Below are 24,346 nucleotides of genomic sequence, written 5' to 3'. Positions count from 1 at the left end.
GACTTCTCTGAAACAAAGCTTGATTGTACTTTGTAACAGAGAGTTACATGAAAATCACAGAGAGGACGAAATGCTGCATGTCTTCCATCCGTGCTCTTTGTTTACTGTGTCGCGTTTTCTTCTTTGTTGGATTTAATCGCGGGGTAAGCTGCTACGGCGTCGCGCTATTGTTTACCAGCTGCGGCTTCCGGCATGCAGCTTACACGCCGCCCACCACGAGAGGGCACAGTTTGCTGTGGAAACGCAAACGGGATCAGACTTAACTGTCCCAAACCGTCCCAAACCGTACTGAACCGACCCGTACTGCTTGGTGGAAACGCAGCTTTAGATGTGAGGAGATGTCCAGATTTCAGGATCTTGAAGATTTATTCGAGCGGCGGCTGCTCGCTGCGGTCATCAGAGAACAGGGAGAAGGAAGAACAGTATCTGGATACGATGAGGAGCTGCAGCGCCAAAGAGAACTACTGGATGTGATTTTAATCCCTGAGATAAAGCTGCACAGAGCAGGTTAGTTTCTGAAAATGTTTTTGATAATGTTTCGGGGAATCGAGCCAGTAGCTAAGGGTAATAGACGTAAGCTCTGACCTAAGAGGACATTATTAGGGGCTCGTGCCTGCAACAAGCCCCTCTCCCCACAGCAAAGCAATGAGGAGGGGGGCACGTGGTGAAGCGATGAGCCGCTGTTGTTCATCTGTTGTTTGTTATTTCAACTTCAAAACGATTTCAGTGGTCAATTTTGTAGTAACTGTGGACACTGGAGCCTAACTGTCTGACAGAAAAAGAACAGAAGAGCAGAAGAAAGATAAACAGGAGAGAGATACAGCTAGAGCTAAAGGCTAAAACAGGAGCTAAATGCTAACACAGGAGCTAATGGCTAAACTGTTAGTGCTAATGTTGACTCCAACCCACAGTCAGCAGTTATTCTGCAGTGCTCTGTTCAAACTTGAGAGTCTATCAATAAAATGAAGAGTGAGGTTACGTTAGCTCTGATTGGTAGATGACTGGCAGGACATAACCAGGATTCACTAACGTTACACATTATGGACATGTCTTGTACCCCTTTTCCACTTAAGTGGTGCTGGTGCTAGTTCCAGACCAGTGCCTGACAATATGTGGTTCTTTGTGTGGCTGTACAAATGTACAAATGCCATCCCGTCATGTAAATTAGATAAATAACAAACGGCTATTTAGTCTGTTAAATAAAAAAACAAAAAAAAAAAACAAGGTAAAGACCTGATTTATGAGAGAGACTTATGAAGTGCATCTGTGTAAAAAAGATAAACATTTTTGAAACTTTGATATTTGACAATGAAGTCATAGTAAACAGCACATACCTACTTGGAAACCCACTTCATTATTGCACCTGAGCTGCATAACAGCCTCTAACTGTCTACACAGAAAAATGTGTTCATCTTTCTAGATGCTGATGCAATAACAGGGTTGTTATTATTTGTAACTAAAACTGTTGATATTTTTACAAAATTCTGGACCAGTTTGATTTCTCAGGAAAAACATTAAATGCAATTGCAAACCCCTGCAAGCTGTATGAACGAACATAGGAAAAACAGCCCCTCTTTATTACTGCATATATTACTGAACTTGATTAATTCAAGGTAGTACCTTAAAACATGGCATGTCATGATAGTAGTAGTGAATATTTATTGATAATAAAGCAAACCTTTGAAAAGCTGAATTCCAGAGGTTCTTAGGTTTGTTTTCTCTTCATCAGAGCAGCAGGGCAAGTGTGCTTCAAACTATTTATTACAATATTTGTATTTGAAACTAGCTGAATGTTAGCTTACAAAATGCACAATGATGTTAATAAGAAGCAGGACTCTAATGATACCTGCCTCACAAAAGAAAAACTGTAGTTCTACACCTGGTTATTTTATCTACACATATAAAAATGTTTGTTCACCTGGTTAAAAAGTAGTGAAAATCACTGACGTTATTTTTATTAGAAGTTAGGACTTACACAGTCAAACGTGACTACTAACTGATAACAAGCTAGCATAACTGCGAGTAAAACTTCTAAATAACATGACGCACATACCTCTGTCTTTTTAGCGTTTCTCCTCCTCCTCTCTTCTTCTCTTTCACCCCTGGGCTCCTGAAGGCTTTGGCTTTTTGACGTGATTCCTGTTATTTAGCATACTGTCAGTCAGTATCATTTAAGCAGCATAAACTGCCTGTCCATCACAAATGAGCAGGTGAGGAGGAGCGGTGTTGTGATCATGCGCCCTTCAGGGTCAAGCCGAGTGCAGGAAAGTAGGGCCTTTTTAAGGTTATTGTCATGTTTTGCTGGATTCTTTTGTAACATTACTAAATAAAAGTCTGGAAATTCTTTTACACAAAAAAAGTAACCTCAAATCGTTGTAGACATTTTTTCTTCTTTTCTTTTGATCTTACACTGATGATCTTATCATCCGCCGGCAATCATGAGGGTGCGACGCTAGCGCCCCCTTGATTGCCCCTAGCATTTGCCTGTACTGCCTATGCCATGGGCCCGCCCTGGTGTTCATTCTGATTGGATGACACAAGTGTTATGTCAGGAAAAAAAACTATTATGGGTTTTGGCCGCAGCATGTGGACAAAAGTATTTGTAAAAACCAATGAGGGGGGGGGTTATCCATTTTTGAAAATACCCAGCTACATGTGTACAAGGCCTGAGTGGTCTTGAAAAAGTCTCCCTTCTAGATATAGGGGAGACCCGGTATACTTGTGACATGGGGAAAGTGTAACACCACCACTTTCACCAATCAGGGTTAAAAAAGGAGTCATATGATCATTTCAATATTTACCCACTTCCACCCTGATCACACATGGTGACTGTTGGGGATGGGAACAGCTGAATGCAGATTCTACAGAGTAAAAACTTTTGTGGTTAGAAAGTTATTTTTTTTACTTTACGCACAAGCGGAAACACAAGAGAAGCAGACGTCTGACAACAACAACAAGACACAGGAATAGAAGTGGACTACTTTCTTAAAGATCCACCACCATGCCTTGACCCAAGTCCTGCAGCATGGTGGGAGGTAAATGAAGGCATGTTTCCAAGAGTGGCAAACCTTGCACGGAAATACCTGGCTATACCTGGCAAGTCTGTCCCTGCTGAGCCAGTGTTTTCAGCAGCTGGCCTAACTGTGAACAGGCTGAGCATAAGGCTCAGTCCTGACCAGGAAGCAGAGTTAATTTAACTTTCCATTGAGCAATAGATCACAACAGAGGTGATTCAGTTACCTTTCTCATAAATCAGGTCTGTACCTTGTTTTTTTTTTGAATTTGACTAAATGGCCATATCCACATGACGTGATGTCTTTTGTACATTGTCGCGTTCATATTTCTCCTCGTGCTGTTTCGTGCACGGCGAAGTTCCGCCCCAAGGAGTTGACAGACACTGAAACACCTGTGCACATTTACACACACAGACAAGCCCTTTCCGTACAGAGGGATTGCTTGTTTATCAACGTTTACAATGCACGCGCAACTTGGGTGCAGAAGCACTGCAGAGTATAATGGTTTGTCAACTGACGTGGAGGAGTTAACCACCAAAAAAACGCATTTTTAAACTGAATACCATCCCTTTGACCGATGGTAAACTGCTCCTAGGTTTGTGAAATAGCAGTGAGTGGACAGAAGAGATCAGCAAGTGGACGGGTATTAGATGGACAGACGTTTTTAGTTGAGAAATCTAGCATGTACCCAGAGATGAAACACAACTCTCACTTGATGCTCAGGACAGCATTATCCATGGACACTTACCAGACTGGGACAGACCAGGATGTAAACATCGTTTCATAATATTCCCTAATTTTACTTTGCTCATAAAATCTGTTTCTGTTAATCATAATTTATAGGTTCACTCATTATTTACTGTCCATATTGAGTCCATGTTTAGTCAGAACCTCAGCCCCAAACCAACTTTTTTATTAAATAAGCAAAGTCAAATCTGGATTTTTAGTATCAGCAGTTATTATTGCTTGTTTGCAGTCAAACCTGGTTGACTGAGGTTGGATAAAGAATACACATTTAATTAATTATTTTAATCAATTAATCGGATTCTGGAATGTATGGTGGCTGAGACCCGCCACCGATGCAAACAAAAGTACCTGCAACCAAAAAAAAAGCTGGTACAAATTAAAAAAGAATCGCCACTGCAAATGAAAAAGTTAACGCTGCAAATAAAAGATGGCATGCTGCAATGGAGGTGGATTACCGGGGACTATATTTGCGGACGCACCGGCAATTCTTGAGAGGAGAAGTTGGCGACGAAGAAGAAAATGGGTGGAAATTGTTTAATGAAAAAGAAAACAAGTGAGAATGCTAGTGTTTTATGTCACTGTGTGAACTTTCTACTGTGTTGTTTGGTTAGGCCGTATAGCCCCAGGTTTGACGTCCAACTGGGGGATGCCGGTGTACTGTTAGCTTCGGCTAACACAGGGAAACACAGTGTTCGGCTGCAGTAGGACTACTAAAAGAGGAGAACAAAGTTCGGTAACTTCAATCGTATATGCAGCAGAACACCGTTACATGCACCAACGCACACACTCACTCCAGGGCAGACTGTACCTCACACAAACTCAGCTAACAACAGGTCCGGAGAGTCCGGAACAAAAACACAATCGAGTGTTAAACAACTGACGGCTACATAGTTCCGATAACTTATTACTGCCATCGTTGTTGTTGTTTTTATGTTTCACAAGCTTGCCAACAATAATCCAAGGCATGGGTAACAATAGATATTAGATGAATGTGAAGTTGAAGCTGTGTTGGGTGGCCAGGGACTTTTGAGAAAGTACCATAACAGCAGATTGAGGTACAGAATTAATTTAATTTGCCCTTTACTGAGGGTAAATTTGGACTCAAAAGAGTTTTGTCAACAGTACTGTTTATCGTCAATAATTGTGGGACAATAGATCATCCAAGTTAAATTTCCGTACAGCACGACTAGGTGTGCACAGAATATACATGTATAGTGAATACACTCATAAATATGGTTTTATTCACACTAGAGAGGTTTTTGTTGTGGAGTCTAACAGCTGCAGGAAGGAATGACCTGTGATACCTCTCCATCACACACTTCAGGTGGAGCTTCCTGTCTCTTCTGGAGCTCTTATTTGTGAATGAAGCCCAGTGTGTCAACAAGCAGGAGGCTCCTGTAATCACTGGTCCAGTAAATGAGATTGTCATTACAGTTTAGCAGCAGAGCTGAAAATAAAGATCCTGAGGGGTTTTTTTTAGATGTTCTTTTCCATCAGGAAGATGATCTAATATCTCATTAATATTTGTTCACTGTGTCCTGCAGATGTTCAGCTACTAATGGTGAAGAAAGAGGAGCTTCCCCCTGAGCAGCAGGAGAGGAGCCCCTATCCAGACCAGGAGGAGAATGAGTCCCCACTCATTAAAGAGGAACAGGAGGAGAATGAGTCCCCACTCATTAAAGAGGAACAGGAGGAAAATGAGTCTCCATTCATTAAAGAGAAACAGGAGAATAATGAGGCTCCACTCATTAAAGAGGAACAGGAGGATGAGTCCCCACTCATTAAAGAGGAACAGGAGGAAGTGTGGATTGGTCAGGGCAGAGAGCAGCTTCAAGGACTGGAGGAGGCTGATACCAAGGTCCTGTTTCCTTCAGTCCATATGAAGAGTGAAAATGTCCACAGTCGTGCAAAACCTTTTAGCTGCTCTGAGTGTGGAAAAGGTTTTCGGCAAAAAGGACATATGAGAACACATATGTTTGTCCACATGAAAGAAAAACCTTTCAGCTGCTCTGAGTGTGGAAAAGGATTTATCCGAAAAGGAAGGCTGACTTCACATATGTTTGTCCACACCAAAGAAAAACCTTTCAGCTGCTCTGAGTGTGGAAAAGGATTTCGGGACAAAGAAGATGTGAGAAGACATATGTATGTCCACATGAAAAAAAAACCTTTCAGCTGCTCTGAGTGTGGAAAAGGTTTTCGGCAAAAAAGACTTCTGACTTCACATAAATTTGTCCACATGAAAGAAAAACCTTTCAACTGCTCTGAGTGTGGAAAAGGATTTGTCCGAAAAGAAAGTCTGACTTCACATATGTTTGTCCACACTGAAGAAAAACCTTTCAGCTGCTCTGAGTGTGGAAAAAGATTTGGCCAGGAAAGAATTATGACTTCACATATGCGTGTCCACACCAAAGAAAAACCGTTTTGCTGCTCTGAGTGTGGAAAAGAATTTAAATACAAACTTAGTCTGACTTCACATATGTTTGTTCACACAAAAGAAAAACCTTTCAGCTGCTCTGAGTGTGGAAAGGGATTTAGCACGAAAAGAACTCTGGCTGGACATATGTTGGTCCACACTAAAGGAAAACTTTACAGCTGCTCTGAGTGCGGAAAAGGATTTAACCACAAAGTAAGTTTGACTTCACATCTGTTGGCCCATACCAATAAAAAACCTTTCAGCTGCTCTGAGTGTGGGAAAGGCTTGAGCCGAAAAGGAAATTTGACTGCGCATATGTCTATCCACACCAAAGAAAAACCTTTCAGCTGTTCTGAGTGTGGAAAAAGATTTAGCCGGAAAGAATATGTCACAAAACATGTTTGTCCACTCCAAGAAAAATCTTTCAGTTGCTCATAGTGTGGGAAAGGATTTAACTTCAAAGTAAGTTTGACAGCACATATGTCTGTCCTCACCAAAGAAGAAGCTTTAAAGGTCCCATATTATGCAACATTAACTTAAGACTGGGTTTGAAACAGTAATATGCGTCCCCAGCCTGTCTACAAACACCCCTGATATGAGAAAATTCTGGTCTACTTCTCTTGCTTGCTCCTGACAAAGTTTGCTTTCAGAACGTGTGCTCAAGCATGCAGAGTTAAGATCTGCCCTGCATGATGTCGGGAACCTAAAAAAGTAACTCCTCCAGGACTGCTCCTTGTACTGTCCTTTCACTAATTTCTCTCTCCCTAAGGATTCACACTTGCTATGCAACAACATTGCAGAACAGGCCTCATTGCAGACATCAATGATGCACACGCAGGTGATATCTTTGCAACATCTTGGAGATACAATACTGCAAAAGTTTCAGTCATGTTAAACTCTGGTGAAGTCCAACAATAAACACAGCTCTCAATAGATTGCAAAAACTGAACTGCTTGCAAGGCTCTGTCATCAGGTATTGTCAAAAACATCCAATCTGGAGTACAGTGAATAGAAGTATGCAATTTGCACAACAAATCTCTTCCCATCAAACTAATAGGGCAACTTTGAGTTATCAAAAATGAGTGTTGCACATCTGAACCTTCAATTACCACATTTGAGGTTTTGGAAACTGGCTCTGCAATGGGAGTTCCTGAAACCCCCATAGTAGTGACAAATTCTGATGACGGGGTACACACATGCTCACTAGATTGCACAGCAGAAAGAGTAGCAATCCAAGCTGCATATACACTCTGTGGAGGACCCTGATGTGCTTGCTGATACTGGGTCTGATTTGGAGTTTGCGGTAGAGTGTGTTTTGGGGCTCTACACTCACGATACCAGGGACCGTATTTCCCACATCTTCTGCAACATCCCTTTCTTTGCCTGTTGTTAAATCTACGTTGTTTGCTGTAATTTCTCATTTGAGACTGAGCCTGATCCTGCGGCACTTGTTGTAAAATTTCGTTTTAGCAAGCAGATTTTCTCGTACTGAAAACTTGAAAATCTGTACAGTCCCATCATCTCATTCACAGTATCTTTCCACGGCTTTGTGTACCATGCAGGAACTGCTAACTTATGACAAGATGCAATGTCTGGTTTCACTTTATGAAGAACAGTCTGTACCGCAATAAAACTGTTTTCTTCTCTGTCTATTCCGGCATTTTGATCCCATTCTTTCACAAAACGTGCAATGAAATCAGGAAGCAACTCATTGTTCCTTTGAGTACAGTGGACAACTGCCGTGAAATTACTGTTGTTTAGCGCACATGTTCTTGCGTAATCACCAACCTCATTCAACCAGATTGCCAAAGGTTTGGCATCAGGCCATTTTCCACCTTCATCAGGATCAGGTAGCTGGAAAGTGTCTTTACACAGAACCCATTCAGATCCATATGTGTGTTCCAGCAATTGTTCCACGTCTGGTATCAAGCAATCATAAAGCTTGCATAACCGTCTGAACCATGTCAAGTATGTTTTTGGACATGAAATAGGATCAGGGGCTTCTTTGATCATGTCTCTGAACTCTGCAGGAGTCCAGGTTCTGCTCACAGCTGTATCACCAATCATATTTTTTGGAGCGTTCAAATTTGTAGACTGTGAAAGTTCTTGCTTCTTTTTCTCCAATTTTGTGGAATCGTCACATTCTGGTGCACTTACTTCTGGTCTGAGTCTGGACTTAATCGTTTTGGTGCTAGAACTAGCAACAGCTGAATGAGCCCTGCTCTCTTTTCTTTCCTCAGATTTTACTGCACCTCTGGTGGCTGTGTGTGCGGCTATCTCCTCCTGTCTCACCTCTTCCTCGTCTGAGTCTGTGTGTGTGTCTGCTTCGCTTTCACTCAGTAAAGGACGCCTCTCTGCCTCCTTTCTTTTCCTTTCCAGAATAGTGGCTACATTCATCCATAACTCATCCTCACTTCGTCTCACTCCATCTCTGGCTTCTTTATCCTCCCCTTCTCTCTTGTCTTTCACTACAGCTTTTTCCTCACTGCTAGCTGGAGTTATCTTGGGCAGAAGATGGGAGGCATGCTGCTGTATCAGGTTTTCTGGAAGTGGTACCCCAGCAGTAAAACTCAAGGCACAGAGAGTTTCGGGGGAAGCTTTGTTTTTACCCTGTTTCTTAGCCCACATGTAACACATTGCTTTGGCACATGGTGACCCTTCACTGTGTCGCTGTTTAATTTTCTCAAAGTCTGTGTTAGATATGTCCAACTTCTCCTTTAGCTTTGCCAGATGACAAGTGGCAACATAGTCAATGCACTGACTTACGAAAATCTTCAACTCATCAGACAGCCATTCACATCGCTCCTCATTCACACTTTCATTCTTACTGGGCCTTATCATCTCGTTTTCACTCCTGTCAGATTGTTCACCAGTGAGTGCTCTCTTGAGGTTTTGAGCGAGATAATGAAGGATTATATTTAGCCCTTACATTGTGTGCTTTAGATTTTGGATTACCATTTTTTTGCTTAGGCTCAACTTTTTGAGTCCTGTGTCCAATTTCTCTTTTTTCCCCTGTTGTGGACTGATTATTACCCATTTTAGGAACAAACAGTAACAAACAGTCAGATTAATTAGCACAGAACACAAACAAGCACTTAGCAAACATGAACAGCCATTTCAACAGCATCTTGAGTCTTTTGCAACAACAACTACAAACACTTTGTCTGATCTGGTGTTGGGGTATTTCAAAATATTCAGCAATCACCTACAGGCGAATTGCTCAGTGCGCATACCAACATAACACTGCTCTAAAGTCACCGACTAAAGAGTCTTACTTTCCTGACGAACACAGATTCACAAACTGGTCTTGCTTTAAATGAAATGGATTCTAGACAATAATCCACTCCAGAACGTCTTCCCAAGGAAGAAAAGCTCACAGTTGCTCCGTCTGTCAGTGGTGTGCGGTCAGGGAAGGCATAGGCTAACAAAAAAAAAATAATAATAATTTTTATTAAAAAAAATTTTTTTTCAGTTGTTTGTATGTGTGTCGCGCTGGCTTCATGCTTGTAATGTGCGATGGAGGCAGAGAGTCTGAGAGAGAGAGACCGTTTACTTGAAATCACAACGTTTTGCAGGTTTGTGCATGCGTACAAAGGTCTAACGCTGATTAATGTGGGCATTGATGAGGCACAGCTCTTCTCTGCCTCCGCAGGTTGTAATACCGCACCCTCTTTGAGGTCTCGCGATAATTTGTTAGTGCAGACGTTTAATAGAGTATACCGGAGGTGCCTGGCCTGTGTTCTTGTGTTGTTGAGATACGAGTTATTTTTGTTCGTATTTTGCTCTTTCTCCTGTGATGTAAATCCTGTAGAAATGCAGGTGAACGTATGTTTGGGGTATTAATTGTCATTTCGTCATGTTGACTCCGGGACTTCAGTCTGTCTCCCGTAGATGGGAAAGCTTATTAACATTTATTTGCTTGGCTCGTTGCTGGTAACCGGTGTCTAAGAGTCCGGGCCAAAGTGAGGGAAAAGACTAAAGAGGAGGAAAAAAAGGTGCTCCTTGTGCACAACCGCACATTTACTGAGGAAACAAAGACCAAAATAATGTACTCCTGCCCCACACACACACCATGCGTGCACTCACACCGTCTCTCCTGCTGCTATGTCACACACGCACGCACACACACACATACACAGCACAGACTGTCACCGCGTTAAAGGTGCAGGGCTGGCCAGTAACAGTTTGTATTAGTGAGCAGTGCACTGTATATATAACACACACATACAGAAATTTCAACTTTAGCTGGCTGCCTGCCTCCCTCGTCATGGACCTCACCGCACGTTACTGGTCTGTGTTGAGTACAGCTTTCAGCTGCCCCAGGAACTCCCCCTTTGCAGGGTGCTGTGGTGGTAAATTCCACACATAGTCTTCTGTATCCATAACTCTTCACCAACTTCAATGAAACTCACAATTCATCATTATCAGTTTTAAATCTCATTTTCAAATTTCCAAATTTTAAATTTAAATTCAGGATTCCAGCTGAGAGATTCCATTACACATTTACAATCCAATTTTGTCAAGCTCCAACCAATCAAACATTTACAGTTTCTTTCTGATCTTGTCAAACTCAGACATGGCAATTGCAAAAAAAAAAACACAATTTGCACTTACAGTTGTTGTTGTGTTGAGATCCTGTTCGTGACGCCAAATTGTTGAGGAAATTTCAGGAATCTTGACACTTGATGAAGAAGACTCAGGAGACTCAGATGGCTTAAGTTGAAATAGTTTCTATAGCTCGATCGAGGAGAAAATGACAGACAGTACACATGTTGCCCAGTGAAATGCAAAGTCAATTCTAACAGACCAGTCTGTGTGCTCAGTATTTAGTATTCTTGAGATTGGGATTGTTATGTCTATCTATCAGCCAAGGGGTTCAGCCTAGCATGGGAACTCAATGTGAGAAACAGCGTTCAAGGAGATAAGAACATGGGAATCGGATCCAACCCAGACTAGAAAAAACACTGTCTCTGTGTGCAGATAACTTTAAGGCAAATACAAGTATCACTGTGGCACATATAGAGGCAATTTAGAGAATCGATTAAGGAAAGGCATTAAGCAATATGAAAATTCCACCACACTGTGCAGCACGTTTTTCACTTTGGCTGCTCAGCTGCTTCGGTAAAATAAACATGGGGTAGGTACGAGTGAAGCACAGCGGTTGCTCTGTTGTTGGCTGCACAAAAGAGCACAGAAGTCTTTTTTTAACTCCATCATCTGAGGTTTTGAAGAAGCAGTGGATTGATTTTATTTTTAATGGAGATGCACCCACAACAACTCCCAAAATGTTGTATGTGTGCGCTCACCATTTCACTTCTGACTGCTTTTTCAACGAGGGCCAGTACAAAGCAGGATTTATGTTGCTTTACTATATGCTCTACCAAGCGCGATAGCCTGATAAATGTGGTTCTAGCATGGCAGCTAACGTAAGTTACGGTTTGTAACTTGGTTTCTTTACACAACGTTAACACACATGAGTAAATATTTTCAAGGGACATTAAAGAGAAGATATATGGACATATATTTCATGTGAAGCTAGCTTTATATACATCATGTTATCTTCCGTTTGGATGAATGTGACTACTAATCGTGGCAGCCCCTGGCAGAGCTACAGTTGTGCTACAGGGTAGCAAACGCACTCTCAGCTGTTATTATGGACGCTAAGACCACAGTCACCACTAATGTGTGTGTTACTGCTGCAGTTTAGTTTGTTTGATAGATGTCCCTCATGGTACTGTCTCTAAAAACTAACAGTCCTGGCTGCACGCAAGGTTATAATAGTTTTGGATTTGTCATTATAGTTTAGTTTTAGTTAGTTTTGACATTTTATTTTCCATTACAGTTTAGTTTTAATTAGTTTTAGAGCAGGCATTCTAGTTTTTATTTAGTTTAATTTTTGCAACAAGGCTTAGTTTTAATTTAGTTTTAGTTTAGTTTTAGTTTTTCATACCTTATTAACCAGGCGCAGGATTCAAAAAGGTCAGAGTAAATATTTTGTCATACTGTTTATTTTCAAGTCCAACATAGTGCTCACTGCTTAGTCAATGCTGATACCGAAATGTTGGCTGCTGCCTTAAACACAAGAAAATAATATAAACTTAGTATAAAAAATATAAGCATAAAATATATCAACTAATCTTAAAATAAATTACAAAAAAATAATATAAACATTAATTATAAAAAACAAAATAATATGAGCTTCAATAAATAAAAACTTGGACTCTGTAACAATAAAACTATTACAGATGCTCTAATTCATTGCTCCACTACGTTTCGTCGCAGCACAGAGCACAGCCAGTCAGTGCAGTAAACAAGCTCGTCCCTATACACTGCTATGATGGTGCCGTACGGCGCTGACAACTGCTGAAAACTGTCGTAAAATTGGTTGGGAAAACGTGTCAGATTAGTTTAAATCCTAAAGGCTATAAATATTGTCAAAAACTATAACTAAGGACATTTTGTCTATCATTTTAGTTAGTTTCAGTTAGTTTCTGAACACAAGATACAGTTTTAGTTTACTTATCCTTTTTGTTTTCTTTTCTAGTTTTTATTAGTTTGAGTTAACTGCAATGTATTTTAATTTTAGTTTTAGTTTTTAGTTTCGTTTTAGTTAACTATTATAACCTTGGCTGCACGTAGTTCTTTCTGCTGAGTATGGTCATATAACTCTGGTTAGTACCAAGCTGCTAACATTAGCTTTATTTACCTGATGGTAACTGCAGCAGCATATCAAGACACATAATATTTGTTACTAACCACTCAGAAACATCCTGCTGCAGCCGTAGAGTTTGGGTTTCTTCAGGCGCCTCTCCTTCTGGGTCAGACTCTGGATCAAACTAGTTTGACTGAACCGCGGCGCTTTTATGAGCTATATCTACGCACTCTGTGTAAACACTGCGGCATGTTACCGGAGCAAAAGCCACACCCTCGTCCAAAGAAGTTGTGATGGAGGCTTGGACAGGACAGCTCATTATCATTTAGAGCTACGCCCACAGAAACAGTTTGTTTTACAGGACTGCTTGGGAGAAGGGATTTACAGAGTGGCTGAAGTCCAAGAAACAACTAGATTTGAAGGCAAAAAAAATTTAAATTGACTGTCCTGGGACTTCTGAGACCTATTTGAACTTGTTGAAAAGTTAAATAATATGGGACCTTTAAGCTGCTCGAAAAGTATTAATTTCGTAGTGATTTCAAGCAATGATCAATTTTACAGTCATCTGATTAACATTTTACTTTCTTTTAATACAGAAAGTTAACAGGCTCCATCATTTATTTAGCTAAAAATGCAAATCATATGTTGGAATTAGCCGTTTTTGTGCTCTCTGATTTCTCAAATGTCAAGTTTGCTCTTCAGAATTAAAACTCCAATTTGTGTTTATTACTTTCTGTATTATTTGTTCAAAATCATCATCAAAACATGACAAAGGTGTTTTAAAAACTTTGTAGAAAATGTACAGGAATATGAGGTGATAGAGGTCAGGTGTTGGCATGTTCAATGTCTTCAGTTAGCACAAGAGCCAAAAAATGGAGAAAATGTCGACTGTTACCCTGTGTTGCCAACCGTGCTACATGTGATTTTTGTGCCATAATTCTTTTAAATTTTGTCTGAACTATGAAATAAATAATGAGGGACATTTCCAGGGAGAATAATCTGACAGAGAAATGTTGAATAACTCTGAATTCAGTATATGGATTTATGTAAAAAAAAAAAAAAAAAAGTCACAACTTTTGTCCATAACACAGTTGACAAAATTATGCTCCCAGTTTTTTTAATGCCTAAATATTTCAGAATTCATTCGAGCTTAAGCTTGCCAACTGATGAAGTTAGTACACTCCAGATATATCATTTGCATCAAAGAGAATATGAAACAAAAAAGCACAGACTTTTTTAATACCTGAAATGTTTCCCTAATCATAGAATCACTCTGTTATTAAAAGTCATTGAAAATTTGTGTAAAGCATATTAAAATAAACTTCTGTCTGTAAACATGATACGTATGAACGTCTTTATTTATCAAGTAGTTTGGTGCAACATGTGACCAAAAACTAATATTTTTTCTTTTCTTTCTGACAGGAAAAACTTTTCTTTTGGCAGGCGCATCATCTCTCTGTCTGGTCTCTCCGTCTATCGTGGTCTAAACCAATAATAGTTAATAGTAGTACATTGCTTCAGTCTGGGGATGGGCTTATTTTAACAGACACAGCTGCTTCTTCACTGCAGTTTGACTTTCTGTTGAAGACATTTAAAGTGTTTGAAGACGATGGCTGAAGTCATTGGTTTCTGAAAGGCACATTTGAAGCAATTGGACACAGCAACCTCTGGCTTCAGATGTTGCAATTGGAGTTGCCATTTTCCCTTTAGTCATAAAAACTCAAGGCCCATTAGTCAAACAATCAGAAGGTCTGTTAGTTTATGAATCAAAAGGCTTGTTTGTCAGAAAATGATTTTGGACTGAAGAATACAAACTAAGTTCAAGCTCATTTACTGATGAGACTTGTGACTAACAGGCCTTGTGATTTTCGAACTTAAAGGTCCCCTTACTTTCTGACTGGAAGGAGCTTCTTGGTTCCTGTATTTTTTTACAGTCTGAGAGGTAGAACCTGGAGGCATCATAACTCCACCTGTGCAGCACCTGAAGGCATCATTTTAATGTACTCACATGTTTCTGTAGCTCTAGGAGAATTTTGGGTTCTCTTTTTAAGTTGCTAACGCAAATTTCTCACATATTTCTGTGATGTGCTGCTGCTCCTGCTGCTCCTGTGCTTCACTACTGGGCCGTTTGCAGACCCTGAAGGACAGAAACAAGAGGTAAACTGAGACTCTATGAAATACTGTAACTCTTTGCCTGGACACCCCCCTCACTTTAAAGAGCACAGTAACAGATGAGAGCTCAGATAACAGTGGTGCGTGGCTGTAAGTGAGTCTCAGTGCAGATCAACAAAGGCAAACTTGGAGGCATGTCTGAGAGCACATTTAGCCTCTGAGCCACACAAATGTCTGATTTGACACCTTGATTTATCTTCACATCAAGGGTGTAGGTTTGCATAGGGACGGTAGGGACATAACACTACCAACTTTTCAGGAGGCACAAATTGTCCCAACCAATTTTTAAGCAACTTTTTGCATTTTATAATGAGTTCAGTTTTATAGGGATTTTAGATTGTCTTCCCATATGTTGTAAGGATAGAATTGACGCTTCCGTTATTAAGTGAATTATTTTCATAATGTTCAGACTTAAATTTACCCCTTTTCACTCGCTGAATGTGCCGGTCCATTTTTTTTCCTCAAACGCACGTTAGGTTGGCTATGGACTCCGCCCCCGACACACACACACACACACACACGCACACTCACTCAGCCCCGACAGAAATACGTGTCGACTCGACAACATGCCGCCTCCTTCGACGAGGGGGGATATTAGAAGTTTTTTCGGCCAGCAGCAGCCACTGTGTGTAATGTGAAAAGACGTCCATGTTGTGGAGGTGGGGAACACGTACCACTAAATTTGATACTGAAAGTCCGACCTGCATCAGAGTTAGCATACTGCGCATGCGCAGTACTCTCTGTAGAGCGGACTCCTTTCTTTGAGAGGCAAGCGTAAACAAAGTCTTCGTCAGTTCAGAGGTCATTACAGCCACACAGCGCTGTCTGGAGTGACACAGACTGCAGCAGATCATCGATATCAACCCGGAGCGGACTATGATGGAATATTGGTGAAAAACACGAGTTTTTGGATGATTAATGCAGTTTTAGGAGCAGTGCTGTCTATGAGTTTGGCTGTGCTTGTGGACAAAAGCAGTAGTGTTTTACCTGAAGGAAGGCTCCATTTTTATCTTTTTTTGTTATTCTCTGTCTAAGACATTTTTTCAGTTATATTTAATTTATTTATAAGACAGACAATGTTGAGTGGTCTTAAGACAAATGTTCTTTTTTTTTTGCATTCAGTTAAGAGATTATCAACAAGTTTGTATTGTGTATGTTAATATAATTTTAAGTTATGTTCAAATATTGCAATTTAAATTTGCTAATAAAATCCAGACATTTATTCTGGAAGTTTTCAAAATGTTTCTTTAGTAGTCTTTGAAAATAAAGGTTTGAATCGAAAGGTGTATCAGGTGAACCGATACACATGAAAGTTAGTATAAGTCAATATAGATTTATTTTGCATTGATCATTTAGCCTACCAATTAATTAGGTTCATATTAGTGAGAAATGTAGCCCTGACCCCTGTTCACCCAATCTGTTTGGTCTTATTAATGTCCCGTCCCCAGCAAAAAGTGTTGCATGCAGGTTATGCTGTTATATTGTCCCTACCAATGTTGAGACCAAACCTACGCCCTTGCTTCACATGGTGAAGATTTCCTTAGTGTGGTTTTGTCTGTGCAGTGTGTGCAGGTTTCATGCTCTGGAGGTGATAAATCTCTTACGTTTGGAGATGAGGACTGAAAGTAGCACGAGGAGCAGCAGCCTGATAACACTGACCATCACAGCGAAGATGACCTCAGAGCCAAGAGCAGGAAATATCAAGATGTAATCAAAGAGGTTCAAGGTTCTATATTGGGACCACTGTTATTTGGTCTTTACTTAAATGATCCTCCAGCTGTAGGCAATGAGTCTGACACCCAGATGTATGCAGACGACACGGTCATTTATGTAGATGCAGCAAGCTGCAGACAGGTTAACGGCAGCCATGAGCCCTGATGAAACATCTATTGACAGGCATACCAGATGTGGAAGTGAACAGGAGGACTGCTTTGGTCAGGCAGCCTTTTTTGGTGAGAGCTACTCAAACCTGGAATATTCTTCAAGTGCAGCTCAGGGAGCATGATACTTAGCTTTCTTTAAAAGAAATTTAAAATGACGGTTGAGAGATGCTCAAGTGTATGACCATCTGCTCTGAGAGTGCAATGTATTTGCATTTTTTTTCTTTCTTTTTAAATGTATTTGCATTTTACTGCATGTGTGTAATATATCATATTGTAATGAATCTCCTAGTGTTGGTATAGTACTGTTTTTTTTTTAAAGCATTTTAATTATTGTAGTGCTCATATCACCTGCCCCAGACTACAGCTAAAGATTAGCCTACTTCAGTGATTCCCAACCTGTGGGCCGCGGCCCCCTGGTGGGCCGCGAAGGTACTGCAAGTGGGCCGCCAAAGCTTTTCCAAAATAGTTTGATTTTTGTGGGGGTGGGCATGTAATTATGTAAAAATAAAAACGTTTCAACATGTTATAGATGCTGTGTTAAGGACTGTGGAGCCTCCAACATGTTTCTCTTGTATTCAGTTCAACCCTTCATATTCAATCTTTATTTTAAAAAAGTGCTCTCAGAACGCATCATATGGCTGGGTTTCTGCTACATGTATAGGATCGTGGCACACCGCCACGACATAGTAAAAGCTGCCATGCCTTCTGAATTATGATCTTTTCTTTTTCTGATGTTTCAGACGTAAATTACATTGCACATGGCTCTTATATGCAACTAAAACTTTCAGAATTCCACAAACATTTTTTGACGCTGCCCGTCAAAAAACAGTTATCTTTCAGAAGCGAATCATCTCTCCGTGTTCTCATGTGAGCTCACACTCATGGTTGGATCATATCACAGTCTTGAATAATAAAAGACAGAGCTCTGGTGGGTATTTGCCGTTCACAGCTCTCAGCCCTCAGCATTGCGCACAGCGCAGTTCCGCTCCGATGCGCACAAGACGCACGATTACTGGAGAAAAAACAATTCCACGCTGACCCTGATCATTCATCTGTGTTTACAGATGCACGTTTTCTGTGTATAAAGTCAGGGTAAGCAGAAGTGCCCCTGTTACTCTGTGGTTTATATTTGCTTTAAACTTCATCCTGATCCGCTTGTGGAGTCTGATGATGATCGGTGCGGTGCTTACGCTGACTTCATTCGCGCACACAGCAGCTGATCGCTGTTCCTTCTCCCGCTCATCCAGGAGTCACCTTTCTGCTCTCTTTGGGACAGAAGTTGTAGTTTTGCTGTTTTCTTCTCATTCCTTAAAAATCAGCAGAGGAGTTTTCCTCCAGCTTTCAGAGATCAAACCTGGAAGCCTTCATACCACACTGTACCTCTGTGCAGGGGCGCGTCCAGACTTTCAGACTGGGGGGGCACAATGAGAGCAGCAGCATGGGTGGGTGGGTGTGGTGGTGCAAACATACAAATTATTACCATTTGTCTTGACTCACTACTTTAACTATGAGTAACTATGATTGTACAAATATTATTACCCAAAATAAAATGTATAATATATTACTGTGCATCAGCCTGTCTAATAAATTTAAGATACTTTTTTAAGCCCAGATAAAAAGATAGAGCTGACTGTAAACTGTGCCATTAGATAAGGCTGAACTATGTTTGTGTTAATTAATAATTCATCTTTAAAGGTTTTAAGTTGTAGTATGTTTTTATGTATTTAGCAGTCGGTGGTGGGCCGCGAAAATGTCTGAGACTTAAAAGTGGGCCCTGAGTAGGAAAAGGTTGGGAACCACTGGCCTACTTGGCTAGTGCAGCGTATTTACAGAGATATTTGTGGATGTGCTATCTGGTGTTAATTATTTCCTTAATGTGTCCTAAAAAATGAATGTATGATTTAAAAAAAAACAAAAAAAAAATCTTAAGTCTAAAAACTGCTGTCTGTTTTTATTTCTAGAGACCTTCAAGCGTCTTTGGAAGCAGGTGGCACAGAATCTGGACACCTAGAGGCTTTTTCCTGGACTGACAGGAGGTGAGCAGAACCTCCAGAAGCCCAATAACTCAGAACAAAGGCGTGAGAAGACAGAGGCTCAATAGAAGTCCTGTCTGCAGGCTGATAGAATAGAATACAATAGAATAGAAAATACTTTATTTATCCCCGAGGGGAAATTCAGGAGTCACCGCAGCAAACAAGAAAACAAAAGTAAGAAAGAATATAGAAAGTGCAAAAATGTCCATAAGAAATTAGATGACGACATCCCGTCCACCACTCGTCCACCACTCTCCAGCCCAGCCAGTCTCCACCTCCACAGGGTCCAGGACTGAGCCTCCCCAGCAGACTGTTCAGTCTCTGTCTCCTGGATCCTGTCTGCTCACAGCAGGTGAAGCTCCTCCAATGTGGCGCCAGCGTCCTATGTCAGCTCCGTCAGCCACGTCCGTGAAAAGCACGATGCCACTGGGTTAGCACAGCTAGCTCATCCATCCCCCGGAGCGAGATCCCACGTTCCCAACAACGATGGATGGAAGGACAGGTCCACGTCGTCACCTCCCAGCTCACATCCAAGAACCAGCACGTCGTCCTCACCTCCTCCTCCTCAGCTCGAGGGAAATAATCAAGCCTTACACTAGTTAGCATTGACATGCTACAGGCTGCTAACAGCTAATTTCGCATGTAAACAATGCAGCCATGGTTACATGTAGGATCTCCAAACAAACACAGGAGAAAAGTAGTAAAAAATACCGCCGAAGCCACAAAAAGTTTGGTGTCCATGACCGACAATGAACCATACAAAGTGATGATCCACTCCAAATACAAAGATGACGAAAAAGAGACGAAAAAATTATAAGAAACGGACAAAGACGAGAGAGCTGCTGCAACAGGCAGCTACTTGGGTGGCGCCTAGCAACCGTTTGATGATTTTTGATGCAGAGAGGAGTGACGGCTCAACGTGCGGTTAGGACGTCTCCAGACAGGAAGTATTCAAGTAAAGTCATTCAGACTTTTGTGATTCATGGATGTGTTTTCTGTCACAGAGTGTGGAGGGAAGAACTTCCACTTGGTCCACACGTGTGTTAAAGCTGGGAGCGTGGCCAAAGGCACGGTCCACTCAGCGTTCCAGTATGGAGGCGAGAAGTGTTGGGCCTGCTCCAGGATGTACGTACCTGACAGCACGTGGCCCAAAATCAAACAGGAGCTGTTGGTCTGCCACAAAAACAACAAAATTGGAGACATGAGTCAAACACACACACAAACACACACACACACACACACACACACACACACACACACACACACACACACACACACACACACACACACACACACACACACACACACACACACAAGGGGGGCGGTCAGTGTCTGGGTTAGGCTTCGGCAGGGTGTTTGGCTTGGTTGTCTGGGGGTGGCCTGGTGGGGCCCTCCCAAGCAAGGGTGCATTCCCTACCAAGGGCGCCAGGTTTTTCGGGGCTGGACCAGTGGGTGTAGTCTGTGGAGGGGGTGCTTGAGGTTGAGTTCCCCGGGACCAATCGGAGTGCAAGGCATGGGCAAGGGTTCCTGGGAGCTGGCAGTGGTCCGGGTCCAGAAGGCTTTCCCGGGACCTGAAGGCACCCTGGGTCCCAGCAGTGGTCTGGGGTACTGAAGGTTCTGACGTGTCTTTCCTAGAGTGAGGTTCACTCCTGGTCCTCTTGATCTGACTGCGTTATAAATTTGTGGGCCACTTCCCTAATACTGGCTGAAGAAGAGACGGAGTTCAATGAAGAAGAGGAGATCCAATGGCAGCTTCAGTCCAACATCTTTATTTGAAGTTGACACAATGATGGCACACAGACAAAAAAAAAACCCTTTCCTCTCTCTAACCTGATGTCCTAGCCCCCTTTATACTACTGGGGCGTTCCTAAATGCATGCATGCTATCTTTGTATGGCCAACAGACTCTCTGTCTCTAGTTTTTTTAGCTGTAGCCTGCAGTCATTGAGCAGATCTTGGTCAGGACAGCTGAGGGCACTAAATCTATCAATCCTGGCAAAATGAAGTCGTCATCTCAAGTTCACGGTTAGGCTAAACTTGTCAAAAGGTCAAAGGATAGCTCCTGCAGGCCCCTCAGACCTTTGCAGGCTGCTCTGCATTTCACTAAATGAATCCTCAACAGTTCCCCGGGACCTGCAGGGTCAGGGTTGGGATTAAGGGGATAAAAGCAGGATCAGTCAAATTTACTGCTCCTCTAATCCTGACTTTTCTCCTCCAGCTCCTAAGTGCTGCTCTGGTTTAATGAGGAAAACTGCAAAACTCACATTGAAGAAGCTCCCTTTCAGAACCCGTTTTTGCCCAGACCCACCACAAACAGATTAACAGGTTGACCGGCTGGCTGGCTTTAAAGATGGGCCCCTCGTCTGTCTCACAAGCGTAACACTGGTGTAGTGTCACGCCTCCTGAAGATAAGGCAGACTGAGTGTTTTCTCCTTTTAAATTCAGTTTGAAGTTGTTCCTGAAACACACTCTGTGAGCAAAGCTCATCTGATGCTGCAGATGTTTCCAAAATGCTGACTGAATTTCTTTTTTCCTCTTCAGCCTGTGGAGGATTTCAGCACCTTCTTCTCAGCTGTGATGGACAACAAGGTGACGCTCCCTCTGCTCTAACTCCTTCTCTGAGCATTTTGTTGAGAAGTAACCGACCGTGTTTCCTCCTCCGTTGGCTCCCTCAGTCGTCGGCTCGGAACAAGCAGTGGCCGGATCACACTGAGTCCTCCCCAAACCTGAAAGTCATGGCTGGCAGTAACTGTGACAGCAGTAAGGCTTACTTTGTGGAGCCAACAATGGTGGAGAGTGCAGAGCCTCAGGATCCCATGGTGAACCAGGTGTGGGACTTAGTTTCAGATTCACTGCTTAAAATCTCTGCCACATAGCCTGATGTGTCAGGTTACCTTTGACATGTTGCTGAAGTCATCATCTGATGAAGAATGTCTTTGGGAAAGCTGAATATTCTTTAAAGCAGCAGAAAAACTCCACAGCACCACCAAGTGGAGCGCAAAAGCTATTGAATTTATTTCTCCTCTTCATTCCATATTTTCAATTGAAGCCATGAAAATATCAACCCTCCAAAGATAACGCTGTGTGAAATATCCTCCATCTGCTCTGACTGAATGTTTGGAAGAAGTTCATCAGAAACACTTTACCTACCCAGAGGGAGATTTGCTGGTTACACTTTCTCTTTTACACAGTAAAGTACTTCTGCCTCTGCCTCTTCTGCCTCTTCTGCCTCCACCTGCAGAAATGTTTCAAACACAGAGGTCAATAATATGTAGGTATTGTTTGGTGATGAGTGTTGCTCTCTGTTGTGCAGGAGATCCTGGGACCCGACCTTTGTGTTTCTGTTAACCCTGAGAATCGGTACAAAGAGGTCCTGCAGCCCATGGACAACACATCTCTGTATGCCCCGACAGTTGCAACAGTTGCAACTGTCCCCATGGTACCAGTCATGGCAAAACACCATGTGCTAGCTGGCCACATTGACATTGACACATGCTCACCATGTCATTTAATATTCAACAAACAGTGATTCAAGCTAGATAGGTTTGGATTCATTCATACATAAGGTCAGGACAGTATGACAAAAAAACAGCTCATGAAAAAAGCTACTTTCATACCTCCAAAACAACTTTACTTGATAGAAGCAGGACCAGAAGCTCAATGTGGCCTCTCTCTTCTTGGTGGGTAGAGGGTCTAACTGAGCATGTGCAGTGTGAGGGTCATCACTCTAGCATGTTTCTTATTAGAGAAATAAGGCTTGTTGCAACCGTCCCTTGTTGCAACTGTCCCCAGTCTCCCCTATCCTTATAATAGTATGGGATGTGTCATACAAAATGGGATGACTTTCCACTTCAAGGATGAGTCTCTCGTTGTCCATTGCTGTCAAAATGTGACCTCGTGTCACCGGGTGTGATGTAATGTTTACATTTACTACTAGCGCGACTGTGCTGTCAAAGAAGAGTCAAGTTACATTTGTTTGTACACTGATTTTATTTTAAAAAACAACGGATCTTCATGCCACCCGGCAATTAACTTCCTGTATAGCTCGTCATATTTCATGCAGCTTGATGCAGAACCTCTCCAGCGTCCGGAAAAGATAGACTTCTTGCGGATTCTTTCTGTAGTGCCGTACGGCTCCCGCAACCGGACTTGCACCACGCGGGGCTAATGTGAGCCTACAACAGTGATTTTAATGATACGGATTACATGCAGAAGCCGCACCGGATTCAGTGTGAGCCGGGGGTGAGTCTGGTCCTGCTGCCGTCTGCTCGTCCAATTAGAGCCGCTTGTCTATCAGCCTCCTCCTCGTCCTCCTCCTCCTCCCTGTCTTTGCACTGAACCTGGATGAATGTATCAGAGTGAGTGGGAGCAGAGCCATGAGAGCGTCTTCCACCCATAAACCGGAGCTGCCTCCATTCACCTCTCACATCTCCCCGTCTGCGCTCTTATTCAGAGAGTTCAGTTTGGAGCTGTTTTTAGAGCGTGTGAAGCAGACGACTCTATTTTGTGCTCACAACAATAAAATGGTTCAATTGTGACCTGCAGATGTAAATTAGCTGTAAGCTAACTCTGGTACAATGTATCAGATAGTGACATTTATGTTAAATATTATAAATAAATCAAGTAGATAAACAATATTTGTCATGGTCATGGAGCCAGGTTATGACAATGTGTAGCAGCCCTTGGCATCAATGATCACGCTGAGAGTTCGACTGGTGCATACTCTTCTTTATTCATCCATTTTTTGCACCGTGAAACTATAAATACATCAGTTCATATTAATATTTAATTCATTTTACATTTTCTTTCAGTAATACAGTATTAAAACACATCACAAAAGGTAAACACTCGCACACACGCACGCACGCACACACACACACACACACACACACTTCCATAAACACGTTTAAATTGCACCACCCCAAAATACAAATATTGCATGATCCCAACACACAAAATATTGCCACGTCCCGACACACATAAACAAACTTGAGAGCAACATACCTCGCTTCGCCTGCCAAGAGTGCAAACTTTTATAAGCGATCATCATCCAGCTCCGAACCCGACTCTTCCCGACATAATGCACTGCTCCGCAAAATAAGAATATATTTGAAATTTACCTGACCGAGCACCAAAGAAACTTTCTTAAATGAGACACTTCACATAGGCTTACCGTGTTGCTGTGATTCTCTGAACGCGAGGAAGCCTAATCAGATTGATGCAAACCCGGTGTGAGAGAGCTTTGCCCTTTAAATCCGTTCCAGTCAGGCTACTCAACCAGGAACATGAATAGATACAATTTTATTGGCTCCAGTGGCCACTTACACTCCCACCAAATCAAGTTATGGTGAAGGGACGCAGCAATACAAACCAAACAAACCATAACCATAACATGATTTCAGAAACGAATACTGTATCACAGTGATGTGTCTG

General features: G+C 41.9%; 2 protein-coding genes across 4 annotated transcripts; both read left to right on the top strand.

Moving 5' to 3' along the window:
* The first annotated feature begins 330 nt into the window (after positions 1-330).
* LOC141789841 (uncharacterized) lies at positions 331-19,963 on the top strand. 3 transcript variants are annotated; one of them, XM_074669323.1, is made up of 4 exons: positions 331-507; positions 5,306-6,387; positions 18,843-18,917; positions 19,919-19,963. In XM_074669323.1, the coding sequence occupies exons 1-3, from the start codon at positions 339-341 to the stop codon at positions 18,909-18,911; spliced, it is 1,320 nt and encodes a 439-aa protein (XP_074525424.1). In that variant the 5' UTR covers positions 331-338; the 3' UTR covers positions 18,912-18,917; positions 19,919-19,963. The 3 variants fall into 3 exon arrangements, with proteins under 3 accessions (XP_074525424.1, XP_074525423.1, XP_074525422.1); XM_074669322.1 differs by lacking the exon at positions 19,919-19,963 and having other exon boundaries at positions 18,843-18,958; XM_074669321.1 differs by lacking the exons at positions 18,843-18,917; positions 19,919-19,963 and having other exon boundaries at positions 5,306-8,053.
* On the top strand, positions 19,824-23,249 carry aldh4a1 (aldehyde dehydrogenase 4 family, member A1). Its single transcript, XM_074669325.1, has 4 exons — positions 19,824-20,115; positions 21,455-21,502; positions 21,589-21,741; positions 22,227-23,249. Exons 1-4 carry the CDS (start codon positions 19,897-19,899, stop codon positions 22,440-22,442), a joined length of 636 nt encoding a protein of 211 aa, XP_074525426.1. The 5' UTR covers positions 19,824-19,896; the 3' UTR covers positions 22,443-23,249.
* The last annotated feature ends 1,097 nt before the right edge of the window (positions 23,250-24,346 follow it).

The sequence above is a fragment of the Halichoeres trimaculatus genome, unplaced genomic scaffold (assembly GCF_033239565.1).
Source record: "Halichoeres trimaculatus isolate MK-OKI-2021-1 unplaced genomic scaffold, fHalTri1.1 fHalTri1_scaffold_5, whole genome shotgun sequence".
Classification (NCBI taxonomy): domain Eukaryota; kingdom Metazoa; phylum Chordata; class Actinopteri; order Labriformes; family Labridae; genus Halichoeres; species Halichoeres trimaculatus.
The sequence above is the reverse complement of the archived record's forward strand: the minus strand, read 5'-3'. Positions and strand labels throughout refer to the sequence as shown.

Coding starts and splice junctions, on each gene's coding strand:
- aldh4a1 (XM_074669325.1), top strand. CDS start 19,897: ATGGATGTGTTTTCTGTCACAGAGTGTGGAGGGAAGAACTTCCACTTG. Junction 20,116..21,454: donor AAAACAACAAAATTGGAGAC/ATGAGTCAAACA, acceptor TTTCCTCTTCAG/CCTGTGGAGGATTTCAGCAC. Junction 21,503..21,588: donor CAGCTGTGATGGACAACAAG/GTGACGCTCCCT, acceptor TGGCTCCCTCAG/TCGTCGGCTCGGAACAAGCA.
- LOC141789841 (XM_074669321.1), top strand. CDS start 339: ATGTCCAGATTTCAGGATCTTGAAGATTTATTCGAGCGGCGGCTGCTC. Junction 508..5,305: donor GATAAAGCTGCACAGAGCAG/GTTAGTTTCTGA, acceptor TGTGTCCTGCAG/ATGTTCAGCTACTAATGGTG.